At 39.4% G+C, this 20582-nt stretch overlaps 1 protein-coding gene across 4 annotated transcripts in view; it reads right to left on the bottom strand.

Annotated features, from left to right (window-relative positions):
• Nucleotides 1-311: 311 nt before the first annotated feature.
• The window catches only part of pdzd7a (PDZ domain containing 7a), a 106519-nt gene continuing 86248 nt past the window's right edge, over nt 312-20582 (bottom strand). For all 4 annotated transcript variants that reach the window (XM_072557073.1, XM_072557076.1, XM_072557074.1 and 1 more), the window contains one exon: nt 312-2209. In XM_072557073.1, the coding sequence (XP_072413174.1) occupies nt 2066-2209 (144 nt within the window). In that variant the 3' untranslated portion in view covers nt 312-2065. The remainder of the gene's footprint in view (nt 2210-20582) is intronic.

Below are 20582 nucleotides of genomic sequence, written 5' to 3'. Positions count from 1 at the left end.
GTGAGCTAATTAAAATTTTGGATTTGAACAATAATCCTGAATACTTAATTTATCTTGATTGCATATTAGGTGAAGTACGATGTTCCCACCAAGCTGTGTGAGTGCACAATAACCTGAAGATTCCTGCAGAGGTTATGCACCAGTCAGCCCTTGAAGTTAATGTCAGGCCATGCAGAAAACACCATCCACTTAAACAAATTACCCATGAACTCCAAAAAACAGGGATATAGGTGGAATCTTTAATTTATGATGGACAAAATGTGACTTAAACTGTATTAATAGAAAAGAAGTACAGTAAAATCTTTGCTACCCAGCATGCTTGGGAATGGATCTGTCAGTTAATCACACATGGTGCTGGTTAATAGGGAGTCCCATCACTTCAGATATGTTAGATTTTTAGATTAGATTACTTAGATTTTTTTTTTAGATTACTTACAGTGTGGAAACAGGCCCTTCGGCCCAACAAGTCCACACCGCCCCGCCGAAGCGCAACCCACCCATACCCCTACATCTACCCCTTACCTAACACTACGGGCAATTTAGCATGGCCAATCCACCTGACCTGCACATCTTTGGACTGTGGGAGGAAACCGGAGCACCTGGAGGAAACCCACGCAGACACGGGGAGAACGTGCAAACTCCACACAGTCAGTCGGACTGAACCCGGATCTCTGGCGCTGTGAGGCAGCAGTGCTAACCACTGTGCCACCGTGCCGCCCACAAGTTACCGCTCTTATTGTTGAGAGGGGTTGAGAGATAGGACATAGCTGGGCAATCCAGGGTTCCAGTGCAGCAGGAAAACACAGTAGAATCTCCACAACTGAAGACCAGGTTGACACAGCTGACCTAAAGACCTTCAGACCAGCTGTTAAATGAGCACTGAGCTGTCAGTTTTACTGATAGTTGCTCCAAGTGGTATATGCTTGTTCAGACACAATAACCAAAACTGACTCAGTAATTTAATTACTCAATGTAAAGTCTAAGAGCAAGTTCTGCAGATTTACAATCAACTATTATCATTTTTAGTTTGTTTTTAGGGAATGCATTGCCTGAACACTGGAAATGACTGTGTATTTTTGAGAGAATCGAGCTGTCAGATGTTCCAGTTATTAGAAAATGCTGGAAAGTACAGAGTCAGATAACACAAGATTTACTATAATCATTTAAATATAAAAGGCCCACAGATCAAATGATCTTATGATATGAAGTTCTGCAATTTCCATCAGGTTTAAGTTATGACTTGCACAATTTTTTCTAACAGAGGTAAACCTTTCATTTTGGCAGTATCATAAAGTCTTTTTACGCAGATACTGCACGAGTTACAGAGGTAACATGCATGGGAGAAAATTGGAACTTTACAGAAAAGCACCAAGTTACTTGACTCCGTCTTCTACTTATGTCAGTGAAAGCAGCAGCTTCTTAGTACTACAGTTACAAGGATTTATCTACAGCAGTCTGGATAATTCAAGGAGAAACATTAGTAAATAATTACGACATTAACTTCTACAGCCTGAGTGAATGGAAATTTACAGGTTGAAGTTTGGAGATGCCACCGTCATGTGCAATAACTATTCAAAAAATGCAAACTCCCAGCAGCATAGCTGTGTAGAATCCTTGTGCAAAACAAAATGGTAGATTAATGGTGCAGATAAGCCATGCGGTGAATGTAAAAGCAAACCCTTTGACCAAATGGTGCATTGCAATGGAAGTGAGTACTTAATATTATACACCAGCTGATACTCTTATAGTTTGATGTGAAAAATGAAAATGAATACATTTCCATAAAATGATTTAATAATCATCTGATGAAGGAACTGTGTCAGATTCTGTTTTGGGATACATATGGAGTGAAAGTAAAGATCAATTTACTTGTTATGAATAATGAAGAAAAACACTATTGTTTGAAATTTATTGTAAATTGATTTTAAAATCAACAGTAAAATGGGTCAGATTTCAAATGGAGTGCTGTTGAGAGACACTCATGATTCATTTTATAATATCTGTACTGTGCAATCATCCCAATTTAAATGCCAACAGTCTGTCATGGTCCTAAATGATTTAGTCTTCAGCTGCTCTTCGGTACCTTAACAACCAACACCATTGGATCTAGAGATTTGTTACTGTAAGATCGACGAATTATGTCCACTGCTTGCCGGTGTGTGACATTTTGTAGGCTTTCCCCATCAATCGAAACCAATTCATAACCAGCCTATTCCAAAGGAAGAAAACAGTACAATTACTGGTCAATCCAACTGAGCATCCAAGACAATAGGATATTTAGGAAAGAAAAGTTTTCCACTGAAGCCTCACTTCAGAATGATTAAGCATGAGTGCTATATGTCATTCTGTTATGTTTTCTTAAAATGCGTATTAATGGCAATTGTCCACTGCTAATGCTGAAATGGAAGGACCACTGAGTTCAGAGAGTATTGCACTTACTGAAGTCCAACAGACCTGACCCTGCCAGAGTTTCCAGGATTCAATCTAATTTCTATGTATGACAAGCTTTGGACAGGCCCAAGGGCAGCAGTTTTCCAAAGAAAAGAGTGTGGGAAATTACTGTTTACAGTTGTCAGCATGATTACATTTTTTATTCCTCCATTTTCATTCATCAGATGTGTTTAGCTGCTGAGTTTCAGAGTGAATCCTGCTTCCTTTTCATGTTCAAATGTTATGCTCTGTTATCTCCATATTGCAAAGCATTCAGGATAATGAATCACCAATTTTTAAAATGTATAATAGCTCTGCTTTGTACTAATGGTTGACACTGCAGCCTCACAGCACCAGGGACCCAGGTTTGATTCCAGCCTCGGGCAACTGTGTGTGTGAAGTTTGCACTTTCTCCCCGTGTCTGCGTGCATTTCCTATGGGTGCTTCGGTTTCCTCCCACCATCCAAAGACGTGAAGATCTGGTGAATTGGTCATGCTAAATTGCCCATAGTGTTAGGTGCATTAGTCAGAGGCTCATAGAGGGTATGGGAATGGGTCTGGGTGTGTTACTCTTTGGAGGGTCGGTTGGACTTGTTGGGTCGAAGGGCCTGTTTCCATACTGTAGGGAATTTAATCTAAATTAATCTACTATCCTGTAACCTTCCTCATCTTAATAAGTCAGCTGTATAATACCCTGTACTCCACCACAACATGATTTAGACTTTAACTGCCAGACTTATTTGTGAAATAGAATTACAGGAGTAAAAAATAGTAACAGCAAAACATCCTTCCAAAAGTTGTCAAACTTCTACCTCTATCATAATAAGGAAATAAGTTGTTTATTGATGATATTAAAGATTATTAACTTTATAACGCAGTGATCACTTCTTTTAGTTCAGCAATTACAGAACTTATATACTTAACTACCTTTTTTCTAACATTGTAGACAAATTAGGTCAAATTTAATGGAGTTAAAAATCACACAGCACCAGGTTATAGTCCAACAAGTTTATTTGGAAGCACTAGCTTTCAGAATGCTGCACCTTCATCAGGTGGTTGTGGAGAATAAATGGTAAGACACAGAATTTATAGCAGCGCTCCAAAACTAGTGTTTCCAAATAAACCTGTTGGACTATAACCTAGTGTGAATGATTTTTAACTTTGTACACCTCAGTCCAACACCGGCATCTCCGAATTTAATGGAATCCATTAGTGTCAGTATAACTGGGGTAGGGTGAGCCAGGAGAATCAGGTTGGCATTCTCATGTTCAGTTCTCGGTGACAGGAAACAATCCCTCATTTACTGAGGGGATTGGAAAGGCCTTGATGTGGTAATCAAGTCGTAGTAGGATGTTAATCAAGTTTACTGATGAGCCACAAGACAGCGATCATCTGAGCCTAGTGAAACTTAATGGTGACATGAACGTTTACCATGATTGTCATGGTAACCAACACTTCTGGAAAGCCACCCAGAAAACCAGTCAGGCTTTTTCTACAGCCTCAGGGAAAAGTTGGGAGTAACAGAAGAGAAGGAAGAAAGGAGAAAATTAGAGTTGGCAAAAGAAGAAGAATGAACTTTTAATGGACATATTGAGTGATTACAGCGTCAGAATGAAATCACTTTACGGTCCTCCAGGGAAATGTTGTCAATTTTTCTGGCAAAAATGCATTAAATCTGGAAAAAATCTTAACTAAAATTACAATCTGCACTGCACAATTTTTACTGTGGGCATTTACTGTGATGTACTGTTTGTTACAATGGGCAATACTGCTTAATTTAGGGAAAAAAACTCTAGGCATTTTTAAGCAAAGGAATCGAGAACTAATATTTATTTTTTGAATTGTTGGGTATTTATTAACAGTGTATCTTTGAAGGCAGAATGAGTTGTGTCAAAGAAAATTAGATTTTCTGCACAGCAACCTGCAATCCATTGAATGTGAAATGAAAAAGAAAAAGGCTGCAGGGTAAAGCTCAATTTTTTGTAATGCTGCTTTCAAACTGTCAGTAAACATTAGCAGAAAACATTCCATTTTCACACATTGTCCTTAAATCAATCAAAAAGCTTAACTTGGCAATTAGTCTAAGACCATTAATATATGCCAATGATCAATGTAAAAAATATTTCATTTCATTCATTTATTTTTGATTTGTTCGTGACTCAGTTTCTTTATTAAGTGAAGGGATGGAAAACAGTATCAGTAAGCACATTGACAGATGGGCTATTTTGGTCATGGAACAAAGATGCTGGTGGGTAAAGATGCCAATTTCCATAACTGTTTCTGATTCAGCAACAAAATGTGTACAATTCAATGATATCATTTCACTTGAGAGGTTTAGTAATGGGCTAATTGACTAACAATTACTCAACCATACTTCAAACAAAACCTAAATGCAGGAACATACTGAAAACATGCTTTTCCTAGTAATTTTTGTACATTGGTTTTTCATAATAAGGATTTTTAAAAAAGAAATCTCCGCATATGGGAATGTTCCAAAAACAGAGATTACTGAAAGTAAGACTTACAGAATCACCAACAGAAAACTAGGATCTGATTTACAAGGATGTTGCCAGGGTTAGAGGATTTGAGCTATCGGGAGAGGCTGAACAGGCTGGGGCTGTTTTCCCTGGAATGTCGGAGACTGAGGGGTGACCTTATAGAGGTTTACGAAATCATGAGGGACTTGGATATGACAAAGTCTTTTCCCTGTGGTGGAGGAGTCCAGAACTAGAGGGCATAGGTTTAGGGTGAGAGGGGAAGGATATAAGGGGCAACTTTTTCACGCAGAGGGTAGTACATGTATGGAATGAGCTGCCAGAGGAAGTGGTGGAGGCTGGTATAATTGCAACATTTAAAAGGCATTTGGACGGGTATATGAATAGGAAGGGTTTGGAGGGATATAGGCCAGGTGCTGGCGGGTGGGACTAGATTGGGTTGGGATATCTGGTCAACATGGATGTGTTGGACTGAAGAATCTGTTTCCATGCTGTACATCTCTATGACTCGATGACTCTATGATCTTTTGTTGTTCTCAATTTCTTACTGTTGCACCTCTGATGAGAGACAGGAATGTCTGATGAAAATAAATGTCAAATGAAAATCACCCTAAAACAACTCTGAAAAGTTAAAACTGAACCAGTTCCATTGAGCAAGATGAAATGTGTTTGGATGTGGATGAAAGTTATTAGTCTGACAAAGCAGAGGTGGGACAACAATCCTATTAAATTTATTGAGTTAAAAAGCTCAGCTAAGTCCCTCCATTTAAAAAAATCAGGTTACCAACTTTATAATAGTCCCATTGTTTTGGCAAGGATGAAGACTGGAAGATTCTATCCTGTGTCTATGTACCAACTTATGAGAGTGCCCCGGCACCTTCTCCCTATCTACGATAAAATTTATGCAACTACTCTAAGAGAGTGAAATGAGACACAATGAGAATAAAACTGCAGAATTCAGGCTTTGGTCTTGGAATTGCCATGACTTGAGTAACTTTCTATAAGCTGTAGACTGTTGTAGCTTTACTAAGCTAACAACAATAACTCAGGATGTTGCCAAGCTTGCCCATTCCTTTTATTTCAGTCTGGACTTTGACTATAGCTATTTTAGGGGTTGGCGGTAGATAGGGATAATATGCGAAAATGAGTACTACAGATGGTGGTGATTAGAGTCGAGTGTGTGATGCTGGAAAAGCACAGCAGGTTAGGCAGCATCTGAAGAGCAGGGAAATCGACATTTCAGGCAAAAGCCCTTTATCAGGAATGAGGCTGGGAGCGTCAGGGGTGGAGAGATAAATGGGAGGGGGTGAGGCTGGGAGTAGGTAGCTGAGAGTGCAATAGGTGGATGGAAGTAGGGGTAAAGGTGATAGGTCAGAGAGGAGGCTCGAGGATTGGAGGGTCCCGAAGCCGAAGAGGAGGCGTTCTTCCTCCAGGCATCCGGTGGTGAGGGAGTGGTGATGGAGGCAGCCCAGGACCTGAATGTCCTCGGCAGAGTGGGAGGGGGAGTTAAAGTATCCAGCCACAGGGCAGTGGGGTTGATTGGTGTGGGTGTCCTGGAGATGTTTTCTGAAGCGCTCTGTGAGTAGCATAATTACAACATAGGGATAATGTCAATGTAGTAATTCAGAACTCCAGGTTAATGCTCTGGCGATGTGTGTTCAATACCTACCATTGAAGATAGTGAAATTTAAATGCAGTAGAAGTCTTGTATAATGGTACCCATGCAGCCATTGTCATCAAAATCCATCTGTTTGACTAACATCCTTTACCTTTACCTGGTCTGGCTTATGCATGACTCCAGATTTTCAGCAATGCAGGGTGATTCTTAATTGTTCTTTGACCAATAAAGAATGGGCTCTATATGCTGGCCTAGCTAGTGATGATATAACCCCATAAAGTCATTTTTATAAAAATGTCTTCACCTTAAAATTACAGACAACTGGATAATATTAACCCTATCACTCTTGGTCTAGACCATTGAAAGCACTGAAACAAATATTATATGGGTTGCCAAAGACTATCTGTTTTCTCAACCTAAACTCTACATTCCATCAAGTAGAGTAACAGATGTGACAATGATACAATCACATCTGTCATCAAAGCACAAACCGCTGGGAAAATGGGATCGGACTCCAACTTGGTAGTAATATCCAGTTGCAAGTGCAGCCAAACACTTATTGTATTAATTGAGAAAAGGAACTTTAATAAACATAGAGTCATAGAGATGCACAACACGGAAACAGACCTTTCGGTCCAACTCGTCCATGCCGACCAGATAGCCTAACCTAATCTAGGCCCACCTGCCAGCACTTGGCCCATATCCCTCTAAACCCTTCCTATTCATATACCCATCTAAATGCCTTTTAAATGTTGCGGTTGTACCAGCCTCCACCACTTCCTCTGGCAGCTTATTCCATACACGTACCACCCTCTGTGTGAAAAAAATTGCCCCTTATGTCCCTTTTAAATCTTTCTTCTCTCACCCTAAACCTATGCTGGACTTTCCACCCCAGGGAAAGCCTTGATTTGCCTTTCATTCATGTTTGAACTGACAATATGTGATTTAGTGAGTGCATGCTCCTGTTAGAATGGCAGATAAAATAAAATCATAGAATGTTAAGGATTTGTCCATTAATATGACACAAGATTTTCTTATTTTAAATCTAAAAGTAGAATATTAGTAATGACATTACTAAGCTCACAACACCAAAATAAGGATATAGCTTTTTTAAGGACAAGTTAATGCATATAGTAATTGCATCTGAAACTTAGTCTGAACATGAGTCTGTGGTTGGCTTTAAGCATATCTAAATATGACAGCTGTGGCAAGTGTTGCAGAACAATCAGATTTTCAGTGGATAAATAACAGTCTGAAAGATCAAACAATCCAAGCTATTTTCCTATTTCAGGACAATTAATGCTGTAATAATTCTTCAAAGAGAGTCCAGGTTTCCCGACAGCCACTGATCCTCTTGGGATCCTGTAGGGTAGTTATCTTCTTTTCCCAACTGTTATAATTAGCTAACATCGACTGACATTATCATTTTAATCTAATCTTAACTGTGAGCGATGATTTTGCTTCATTGCAAAGCTCTGAATTTGATCAAGTCACTGCATGTGGATATGAACCCTGAGAATTTATATTCCATTTACAGTTGGCAGTGAAAATAAATATTATTCTTTCTTCTATGCCTTTTGCCATGCTTACTTCTCTACTTGGAAATTTTTTTTTTAACACATTAAATGTTAGAAACTGCTGCTGTCAGTTTTAATTGCATGGTTGTTTAGGCTTCTTTAACCTAACACTAAATGCAAGTGAGCTTATCCATGTCCTTCAAGAAACCTTAGACTGGCAGTCTCTAATGTTGACACAGTTTATATCCCTATTGGGAATGATAATTCTGCACCTGCAAGCAAATGGCTCTCAGTAATTAAGGAATACATCTTCAACACATAATTAACTGTTAAAATTATACATACTAGAATCATCTTCTTTAATAAGTAAAAAATATTTAATCATTCTCCTTCGTTAATAAACTGTAACCTGCTTGTTCCTTTGGTTCTTGGTGTGAGCCACTGGACAATGTTTGGGTAGGTTGGTAACACAAGTGCCAAAACTTTATGCCAGAAATATGAAGAGTAGACAGAACAGATCATCAGTTGCTCAGTCATTAATTTGAGTCTAGCTGTGGTATTGTCAATCTCAATGCTCCAGCCTTTCCAAACCTCACACGTGTGTTCAAGATCAGAATGAACCAGTGTTATTAAAAGCTGTGATCTCAGGTTGGCTGATGATTCATTGCTCCCAGCTGCTGTTATTAGTAAACTAGTGAAGTCTATAGTCAGTGGTGTGACATATGATGAAGGCCTTGGTTTTCAATTCAAGAATTCTGCTCAGACCACTTGCTCTCCGTCAAGGGTGCTGTAGCTTCCAACCCTCTTAGTGTGCAGAGCAACAAAATGAATAGACAGATGTGACACAGTGACAGAATGGCTCTCAGCAGGACATCAGATCCACTGGTATCTTCAGTGAGGACAAGTGTGTTAAATATCACTGTTTCAAAAAGGAGATGCTCACTGAAATCTATCATGCTTCAGGCAGACCTGCAGCCTCAGAGCAGGCAAGGATAATACTGCCAATGGTCTGTGAAGGTTACGGGAACCATGGACCTTTTCATAACTTTTCAGAGAGCATCTCCAACATCCATCTTTGTCTAAGAGAGGTGACTGACACATAGGTGCAGAGAGGAATACATTGTCTTCTCTCCTTCCAGAGAAAAGCATCAAAACTCCCGTGATTCAAGGGACCACAAACTAGACACTTAATTTTTGGGTACTGCATCTAAATCAGCCACACACCCTCCAAGTTCAGTTGGTGTGTAATCATCCTCAGTGCATATGGAGATGTCTATGCTCTGAGTTAATTCATTTCACTATTAGCTTTTAAGCAAACATAATTCACCAAAGGGTGGCTATTGAGCAACAAGGGGTATCTGCTGAACATCTTTGGGTGATGTCAGTAGTGCTAATGTCGCTGAACTAGTAACCTTGAGGACCAGGTTAATGCTCTGGAGATACAGGTGCAAATACCATTACATTAGCTGGTGGAATTTAAATTCTATTAAGAAATCTTGAATTGAAAGCTATTCCCCATAATAATGGGCACATGAAAATGCCAGCAATAATTGCAAAAATCCATTTGATTCTGTAATTCCCTCTGGAGAAGGAAATCTGCCATCCTTACTCCAGATCCACAATGTGGTTGATTCTTAACTACCTTCAGAAATGGCAAAGCAACCCACCCAGTTTAATGGCAATTGGGAAAACAAATACTGGACCTACCAAGGATGCCCACATCCCATGAAAGAATAACGACAAGAAATTCTGGAGTACAACCCATCATTGTTGGCAGTCGATCGCTAATGCATATGACTGTCCACCTTGAAAATTTAATGTCATTGGTCATGAGTTCTGTGGGTCCCTGTGTAGCTGATAAACCTGAACCTACAGCCGCATCTTCAACTACACACATGACAGTCCTTCCAGGAGGTGCAAGTGGCCTTTGGCCGAAATTACTGACATTCCTTTCTCTGATTCCTTTTCTCTACCTCCTTTTGCCAATGGGTATTCTCAAAGAATTGTATCCCTACAGACAGGGCCTTCCTCCAAGTCAGTTTCTTCTGAACAAGGGTCTGACATCTATGGTGTATTTTTTTGAGAGAAGCCTTCAGGGAGTCTTTGAAACGCTTTCTTTATCCTCCTCTCGTTTGAGTGTCTTCCTTGAGCTGGGCGAAGAAGACTTGCTTTGGCAGTTGGAACTCGGCCATCGTCAGCACATGGCCAGCCCAGTGGAACTGTTTTAGATGATCACGGGCTCAATGCTGGTGCTATTATCTGGTTCAAGCATGCTGATGTTAGTACGTCTGTCCTCCTGGCAGATGTGGAGAATCCATCTCAGACAGTCTTTGTGGTCCTTCTCAATGGTCTTGAGGTGTTGTCTACACATAATCCAAGTCTTAGAGCCACAAAGAAGTCTTGGTAGGATGGCAAAGTCATCTATGCTCTCTTGGAGGAGAATTCTCAAGCATCACTTAATATCTTTTGCAGAAGCATACTGACGAATTAGTTTAACCCTCAACTTCAAGGCGACTCAAATCCTTTACCAACCCGTCGATGGTCAAGTTCTGGTCCATCCCACCATAAGATCAACAGAGAAGTCCTCCCAAATGTGCAAAATTTCCCCAACACATAATCATAAGCACAGAAGAGGTCCTGCAGCCTACCAAATCTGTACCATTAAAAATATACGACTTACTACATCCAGTCCTACTGTCCTGCACTGGATTCATAGTCTTGAATGTTGCGACACTTCATGTGCTCTTTCAAATACTTTTTAAACATTGTGAAGCTTCTTGTCTCAACTACTCTCCCAGGCAATGCATTCCAGACCCCCACCACCCTCTTGATGAGAAATGTTTTCCTCAAATCCCTTCTATCTTCCTGTAACCTAATACTTTCTTCCTCACTGTCAGCTACTTGGCCAATCTATGTCATCTAAAAACTTACTAATCATCCCTCTTACATTCTCATCCACATCATTTGTGAATAGCACAAATAAATATGGTATGCCACTGCAAACAGGGCTCAAGTCACACAAACAGCCAAACGAGTCTTCAAATGTGATATCCATACCAAGTTACTTGTGTATAAGGCAGTTATCCTCCTGACTGCGAAATTTGGACCATGTATAGATGTGAACTGAAGACCCTTGAGAAGTGTGCAAACCATGCACGTGTGGGAAACATAGATATAATAACAGTTATTCTGCCACAGAGATTGTTATCAAGCAGATGATTGGGGTGCTTAATCAATTCTTCCACTGCCTGTTCACGGAATCGCTACAGTGCAGAAGGCAGCCATTCAGTCCATTTAACTGCACCAGTAATATTGAGATACAAGTGTGACTTATATTTTTTAAACATCATTTACTTATGGGTTTAGATTTTTGATTTTGAACTATTGGCACATAGATTTTGGGTGTGTCTTAAGGGGTTTAATGAGTAACTTGTCAATATTTCTGTAGCCATGGTTATGTATTTTTAAGTAAAAAGTCTGAGAGGAGTAGTTTTGGAGGTTATTGAATATTTGTTTACATTGGGAGGGTTTACGAGAGAACAAAATAAATAGTGTAGTAGATTAAGCTTTCAGATAGAAGGTTCTAGATCTTTCGGGGGACTTGAGGGAGCACCTAAAGCTTGCTCAAATGTGATTTTATTTGTTTTAGTTTGGGTAGTTCTGCAACAGTTGTGCTAAACTGGTTATGTAAAGCAGTTTGTCCTGAGAAAGAAAGAAGGTGGTTTAAAATTTCTAAAACTATGTTCCAATAGAGTAAGGTGTTTAGTTTAACTTTCCAGACCATAAGTGTTTGGTTAAAACCCAAGGGCTTTATTTGAAGCTCAGACAGTCTAAGCTGAATTATATGAGGTATCAACGACATGCTATCAGCCTCTCAGTGGGAACTAAAGTCACAGCTAAGTCAAACCACTTGTGGGACAGAGAAGAGCATTCTATCTCGTGTAAGTATCCAATGGGGGTGCTGTTGGGATTAATGGAATTGTATTTTTACCATGTTTCAAAACCTTTAAATATATAAATAACTTCGTTTTGTTTTACCTAATCTTCATTTTTTGACTAATAAACCTATGTTTTATTGCTAAACAGAAATCTGAAGCATTATGTGCTCATGTTTAAGTGAGACACCACCTTGTTAAAACCAAAAACAATATAATATATTGAGCCATATTTCAATTTGGTATTTCTAGTGATAACATTATATGGGAATATAACGCTTGAGGACCCATCTGGGATGTTCAAATTAGCTATATTTATGTGAGATCTGTGTCTTTCTATTTAAACTAATGGGTATGTGTTGGTTCTGGACATAAATTGTGGTGATGTTTATTGCATGGGAATTTGAAGACAGCTTTATGTGTTGCTAAGATTTTCCTTGAAGTGAAAGAAAACAGCAGTGAATTATTTGAAATCTTTGACTAAAGCCAAACTAAGAGAGTTTGCAGATAAAGTGAATGTACAAGTAAAAGCAGGATGTCATAATAATGACATTCTTTAGAAGATTATCCAACATTAGATAACAGAAACCCACAAGTGGGATGTCACAACTGGGATCAGCTCTGATTCAGATAAGGAAAAAAAGAACAGAATTGGAGAAAGATTAAAAAAAAGTCTTGAAATTAAAGAAAAGGAAAGGTAGGGGAAAAGACAGAGGGAGATGGAATTAAAACAACTTGAACTCCAGAGAGATAAGGAAATTGGAGAACATGACATGGCCATAAGACAGGCCATGACTTTCAACTGCAGATCATTTTGGTATTATGAAAACAGAGGCTAAAATTTAAGATACTTTTGTTGGCCAGGATTGCGTAACGATGAAGTCAAATTTTGTCATACATGCCATATGTGTCAGGTGGTGGAGAAACCCCAAATCTCAAGAAAGCCTGTACCTTTAATTCCAATACCAACTTTTGAAGAACTGTTTAGCAAGGTCTTAATAGATTGTGTTGCTCTCTAGTGAAAACCAGGTTTGGGAGCTAATATATGTGGGCAGAACAGTGGCACAGTGGTTAGCACTGCTGTCTCACCAGGTCCAGGTTCAATTCCCACCTCAGGCGACTGACTGTGTGGAGTTTGCACGTTCTCCCTGTGTCTGCGTGGGTTTCCTCCGGGTGCTCCAGTTTCCTCCCACAGTCCAAAGATGTGCAGGTCAGGTGAATTGGCCATGCTAAATTGCCCGTAGTGTTAGGTAAGGGGTAAATGTAGGGATATAGGTGGGTTGCGGGTCGAAGTGAACTTGTTGGGCCGAAGGACCTGTTTCCACACTGTAATGTAATCTAATCTTTTAATGACTATGGACATTTCCACAAGATTTAATGAAGCAGTGCCTTTAGGGAAAAGTACTCCGAGTAGAAATGGAAAAGTTATTTAAATTTCTTTACAACATATGGATTACCTAAAAAAATTACAATCCGTTCAAGGCACAAATTTTATACTGCAAATATTGAAAGAGATGATGACTAGCTAGTGCATAAAACAGTTTTCATCTACTCCCTATCACTGACAATCTCAAAGTTTATTGGAAAGATGGCATCAAACTTTGAAGATCATGATTAGGGTCTATTGCCAAGAATGGCAATAATTTAAATGCCCTGTGATATCAAATTGTTGAAAGGTTAAGACAATACTATTCCAAGCATGGCATTCTTTTAGATTAAATATTTATTGCATTTTTAACACTTTACTTAAAAAGGACATAAAAGCCAAATCTTTTACACAGAGGGTGGTTCATGTGTGGAATGAACTTCCTGAGAAAGTGCTGGATGTGGGTACAGTTACAGTGTTTAAAAGACATTTGGATCGATACATTTATAGGAACAGTTTGGAGGGATATGGGCCAGGAACAAGCAGGTGGGACTACTTTAGTTTGGGATTATGTTTGGCATTGACAGGTTGGACCGAGGGGTCTGTTTCCGTACTGCATGACTCTGACTGATTGATCTGGGAACTGCCGTACAAATACTGTGGATTCATCAGCAGGCCAGAGGCTGGAAATTCTGTAGTGAGTTAATAATCACCTGACTCCCCAAAGCTTGCAATCATCCACAGGCACAAGCCAGGAGTGTGATGGAATAGTTTTCATTTGCTTGGAGAAGTGCAGCTCCAAAAACACACAAGTTTCTCTGGCATGAGAAGTTAATGTTTGGCAGTATGACATGGTGCTGCAAGCACTTCATGTAATACAGCATTTCTGACCAGTTACTTTACTCAAGATTGCTGGACTCTTAGTTGACATTTTCCTTTCTTCCTTTCCCACTCCTTTTGCCAAAGCAGCCACTTGATCAACACCACACTCAACACTTTCAACATTCATTCTCTTCGCAAAGGGGCACAGTAACAGTACTGTGTACAATCTGCAAGATGCACTACAGTAACTCACCCAAGGCTACACTGCACATTCCAATTCTACAACCTCTGCCATATAGAAAACCATTGGCAACAGACACATGGGAACATCACCACCTGAATTTTCCCCTTCCCATCACACAATATCCTGTTCTAGACCTATAAAATATTCTTTCACTATCAAAATTCTAACAGCGCTTTTGATGGGCCAACACCAGGGAGACTGCTGTGGTTTAAGAAGCCAAATCATTGCCACCTTAGCAAAGGCAATTAGGGTTTGAGAATAAATGCTAGCCTTGCAAGTGGCATTCGAATCCCCTGAATGAATGAAAGGATTCCACCTTACCCATGGGGATTAAAGTTTACAAATAATATCAGAAATTAGGTACATAGTCACAAAAAAAGGGCTTGAATACCAGTTCAAATCAATACTTGTTTTAACTTTGCAATACATGTTTTTGAAAAGTTACTCTTACTTTGCACTTTAAAAATATGATGTTAGTAGTCTATCCCATTTAAATCATGGGAAGATTTTGTCTTCTTGGCTTTGACTGTTTTAACATATGACTCAAATTCTATTTCCTTTTTCTCTGGCATGAGAAGTTAATGTTTGGCAGTATGACATGGTGCTGCAAGCACTTCATGTAATACAGCATTTCTGACCAGTTACTTTACTCAAGATTGCTGGACTCTTAGTTGACATTTTCCTTTCTTCCTTTCCCACTCCTTTTGCCAAATAGTGTACTTAAGCACACAGTATATTAAAATACAGCCCTCATGAGATCAGTTCTATTTTGGCAAATGACAGCTCATCTTAAAACAGTTTACTTGAGATGAAACTAAATTAAAAGTAACAAATTTGACTTTGATCTTAATATATGTGAAAGCACATTAAAACAATTGGGTCAGATATTTGACATGTAGGGCTATTGCCAGACTGGATAAACATCACTCAAAAATTAAAAAGAAAAATATTGGGAGAAATTCACTCAGGCTATGAGAAAGACTAAAATAAATCCTTTTTCATTTTTTGATAGATTTTATTTTTAAACCAGCTTCACTGAATATATAAATTGTCAGTACATTCTTGTTCAAAGCAACTGTTCCACAGATGGAAACAGATAGATTGTACAGTGTAAGCAGAAAACACTACTCAACAGACCCTGGACTCATTATGTTTTGCTCATTTATACTGATTTGATTTTCAGAATGAAAGTGTAACTTATTGTAGTAAGTTCTACTATTAGTTCTGCTAATTTCAGAAAGTTTGCAAAGAGGCTTACTATTTATGAAAATTAAATTTCAATGTTGAAACCAGTCAGACCTTGCTAGACATAATGTTTTGAAAGAATTACACAGAATACACAAAAAAAGAACAGGCCTCTTGGCCCAATCAATCCATTCTGGCATTTACAATCTACTGAGCTTCCCTCCTCTAATTCTATCAGCATAACCCTCTACTTCCTACTTTCTCATTTGTTTATGTAGACTCCCTTTAATTGCATTTATACTATTTGCCTCAGTCACATCCTGTCATAGTGCATTCCATATTCTCAACATTCTCTAGACAAAGTGGTTTCTTCCAAAGTTCCTGTTTGATTTCTTGATGACTACAGTAATATTGATGGCCTCTAATTTTACTCTTCTACACAAGTATAAACATTCAAGAGGGCTAGGTTATAAGGATCTCCTGAAGATGGGAAGGTGGTAGGGCTTTGAGGCAGTGGGGAGGAGAAATTTCAGCAGCAGGTCAATCTCAAAGTGCCAAGCCAAATTAACTATTTCATCCTCCACCAGACCAGGCTGTTGGAGACCTGCACTCTAACCTGCAGGGAGTTTAAGTGGATTCAAACAGAAAAGTAAAATCCCTTGAAAAGATGGGTATTCACTCTTCTATGATTCCTCAGACAGAGACACAGAAGTTGCATATAACCAACAACATTTGCTCAGCTGGACAACCATTCAGCAGACCACCAGGCTCCAGAAGATGCAATTCATGAGTGGTCTGGTCAGACCACATTTGGAATATTGTGAGCAGTTTTGGGCCCCATACCAAAGAAGGATGTACTGGTCTATGAGGGAATCTACAGGAGGTTTATAAGAATGATCCCAGGGATGAAGGGCTTGTCATGTGAGGAGTAGTTGAGTACTCAATCTGCACTTGATCGAATTTAGAAGGATGAGGGAGAATCTCATTGAAACTTACATAATATTGATAGGCCTGGATAGAGTGGTCATGGAGAAGATGTTTTCAATAGTAAGAGAGACTCGGACCCAAGGGGATAATCTCAGAGTGAAGAGAAGCCCCTTTAGAACTGAGATGAGGAGGATGTTCTTCAACCAGAGGTGGAATCTGTGGAGCTTATTGTCACTGAAGTCTGTGGAGGCCAAACCATTTACCATCTTTAAGACAGAGATAGATAGGTTCTTGATTAGTCAGGGGATCAATGGTTATAGGGAGAAGGCAGGAGAATGGGATTGAGAAACATATCTGCCATGATTGAATGGTGGAGCAGACTTGATGGGCCAAACAGCCTAATTCTGCTTCTACATCTGATGGTTCTATGGTTATGTGGCGACCTCCAATAACCTCCTATAAGTATCTCAGTTATTGTTGTTGTCTGCTGCACTCTCCATAACATTACCCTACAGAGAGGTGTGGATCTTGAGGGAGGTGATGCCTGATTGCGTTAGCTTACTGGCAAATGACCTGAAGCTGGAGGCAAGAGGAGGAAATGAAGATGCTGAATCAACCCGTGCTGCTTCTGCATGATAAAGTGGCCTCTGCTGTCACCTTCCCAGAAGAGGTATTTTCTCCTCTCTCTCCAAGCCTCCAGCACTGGATCCAGTCAATATTGTTGAAATTCTGGGTACCAGACATCTGAATACTATAACAATTCTCTTTGTCCTGGTAAAGTGGATGGCTATAGCACAATTTCTCTGTCAGGACAACAACAGCTTCAGTGATAGCTGCAGTGGAGTTTCTAAATTAATTCCACATTTCATCTGACCCATCTCCATTCTTGTCCACATCAGCTTTAGGAGGACAGGAACATTGTCTCCAAACTAACAAAGGACTCACCTTGTGAAGAGAGTTTCTGACCCAGCTCCTCTTTCAATGGGAAACTGACTAAAGTCACAACTTTAACAAATGTGTTCCCTTTATTGGTAGAGTAGACAGAGAATGAGTTTCAATATCAGCACATGGAGGTGGGGAGCAGGTGTTTGTTTTTGTGTCAGAAACCCACCTCTATGTAGAAAATTCAGCCATCTGTCTCTGTCTACTCTGTCAAATCTGACTTTGAATGATTAGGAAATAAAGTGGCTTCAAAGTGAATTCGATAAGCCAAATGAGTGAGCAAATACATGGCAGGCGCAGTAAAATGTGGATAAGAAGGTAGCCATTCAATTCAATTGACAAAACAAAGATATTATTATTTGAATGGTGATAGATTCGGAAATGCTGATGTACAAAGGTGTTCATGTACGATAGTGACTCAAAGCAAATATACAGATACAGCAAACAGTTAGGAGGACAAATAATATGTTGGCCCTTATTACAGGAGGATTTGAAAATAGGAGCAAGATAAGTATAGGAGCAAGGTTATCTTGCTTTAGCTGTACAGAGACTTGGTGAGACTAAACTGAAATAGTGTGTGCAGTTTTGGTCTCCTTACCTAAGAAAAGATAAACTTGTTACAGCGTGATATAATGAAAGTTCACCAGATTGTTCCACAGATTGGCAAGTTTATTATATGAGGAGAGACTGGGCCTGTATTCATTGAAGTTTAGAAGAATGAGAGCTGGGTAGACTGAATACAGGAGAAGGTCTTCTGTCTGCTGGAACGTCTAGAACAGGGATCATGCTCCCTGAATATAGGGTAGACCAATTAGAACTATGATGAGGAGAAGCATCTTCATCATGGAATCCCTACAGTATGAAAGGAGGCTATTCAACCCATCGAGTCACATCAACCCTCTGAAGAGCATCCCAAACAGACCCACCTCATTTCTGTAACCCTACATTTCCCACGGCCAAACCACCTAACCTGCACACTTTTGGATTGTGGGAGGAAACCTGTGGACCTGGAGGAAACCCATGCAGACACAGGGAGAATGTGCAGATTCCAGCCAGTCACCGGAGGCTGGAATCAAATCCACGTCCCTGGCACTGTGAGGCAGCAGTGCTGACCACTGAGACACCCTGCCTGATCTTCAATCAGAGGGTGGTTAACCTGTGGAATTCTCCAGCACACAAGATAGTGGAGCCCAAGTCATTAAATATATTTAGGTAAGAGGTAAATAGACTTTTAGGTATTAAAGGTGCCAAGGGCTTGGGGAGAGAGTGGAGTTATGGCATTCAGATACAGGATCAGCCAAGATCAAATTATACGGCAGAGCAGGCTCAAATGGATCAAATAGCCTATTCTCGCTCCTGTTTTCTATGTTTTTATGTTTTCAAAACCTGTTCTAATTTTAAAGACCTGTAATAGGTCATTGTTCAGTCTTTTGAAGAGAAAAAAAATCTGCAATCTGTTCATCCTTTCTTGATAGATATAGCCTAATGATTCTGGTATAATTCTTGTATATTTTGCTGCACCCTCTACAGTTTCTCTGTATAATATGACAATCAGAATTTAAAGCATTATTTCAAATGTTTTATAACCAAGGTTCTGTACAAATTTAGCATGAATTCTCTAATTTTTAATTCAATCCCTTTCAAAATAAGTCCAAGACCTTGACATTCTTTTGTTTTACAACTTAATTAATTGATGTTGCTGCATTTAGTGAATTGTGTATTTGTGAATCAAAATGGATACTATGGCAACAGGGATGCATATGAAACTGAGAATTGTTTGCTCATACGCCAGCTTTTTATCATCTTTCTAAGGAATTGCGTCAGTGTTTCCTTTATGACCTTCTATTTTCTTAAGTTATTTTTGACCCTTTTGTTTGCCAGCAATTTCTTGAGGAGAACAAAATGTTTGAAAAACGTTTGAAATCATATCTCAGACTTTAAATGTCATCATGCAGCTTACACTTTAGCCAAACTATCACTGTGTTACCAACTCAATTCAAACATTTTTGCTGATGAGAGAACATCATCATTAATTATAAATTTCTTCTAAGTGTCAACATGTTATGAAGATTACTGAAGTAGAGATATATAGTTCAATTAGCTGAAAGTAGTATTTTAAATTGGAGACTTCTTATTAAAATTGTATGTACTCTGATATTCAATCCATCCTCTCTGCTAATTCACATTTTACTTCTAATATGACTGTGAATTACCTCTACTACATTTTTAATTAAGTGCACATTCACTGCATCAGAATAGTCAATTAAAGGCTAATTATGTTCTACAAAATTCAAACAAAGAATTCTTTATAAAACAACTTGTTCGCACTGAATTTCTGGTTTTTGAAAAGAAGTTGCAGTTTACAAGAAGTATTTGATTCCAATAACCAAGTTATATCTACACAGCCGGTCAGGTAGCAACCGAGGAGCAGGAGAGCCAACATTTCAAGCATAAGCTCTTTATCAGGAATGTCCTCGCTTTCTAGACTCCTCCCTTTCTCCTCTGGATAAGGAGAAGGTTGTACCCAATTCTGCGCTCATCATGACAGTCACCTTTGTGTCTGTGGCTGCATTAAGCTGTTTGTAGACCTTCAGTCACACAAATACGAGTGCCACTACATACTGAAGTTCTACCTGTCCCTTGTCAAACCCTTGTGGTGTTGTGAAGGATTGGTCTGACCTCGTTGCCATTGTATGCTCCAAGTACTTGGACTGTTCTACACCATCTGCCCCTTGTGGAAACATTTACAAAGCAAAACATCTTTGACCACACGCCCATCAGCTTAGGATCCTGTGAGAAAGGAGAGGGTGAATCCTGCCAGGACGTTCCCAGAATAGACTGTCAAAGTCATTTGGCAAAATGCTACATCACCAGAATTTTCCAAAAAGCTTGTCTGATGGTTAGAAGGGCACTGCCCATCATATCCTTCATGCGTAGAGATAGAGTAATAGAGATGTACAACACAGAAACAGACCCTTCGGTCCAACTCGTCCATGCCGACCAGATATCCCAACCCAACCTAGTCCCACCTGCCAGCACCTGGCCCATATCCCTCCAAACCGTTCCTATTCATGTACCCATCCAAATGCCTTTAGATGTTG

The sequence above is a fragment of the Chiloscyllium punctatum genome, chromosome 38 (genome assembly GCF_047496795.1).
Source record: "Chiloscyllium punctatum isolate Juve2018m chromosome 38, sChiPun1.3, whole genome shotgun sequence".
Classification (NCBI taxonomy): domain Eukaryota; kingdom Metazoa; phylum Chordata; class Chondrichthyes; order Orectolobiformes; family Hemiscylliidae; genus Chiloscyllium; species Chiloscyllium punctatum.
The sequence above is the reverse complement of the archived record's forward strand: the minus strand, read 5'-3'. Positions and strand labels throughout refer to the sequence as shown.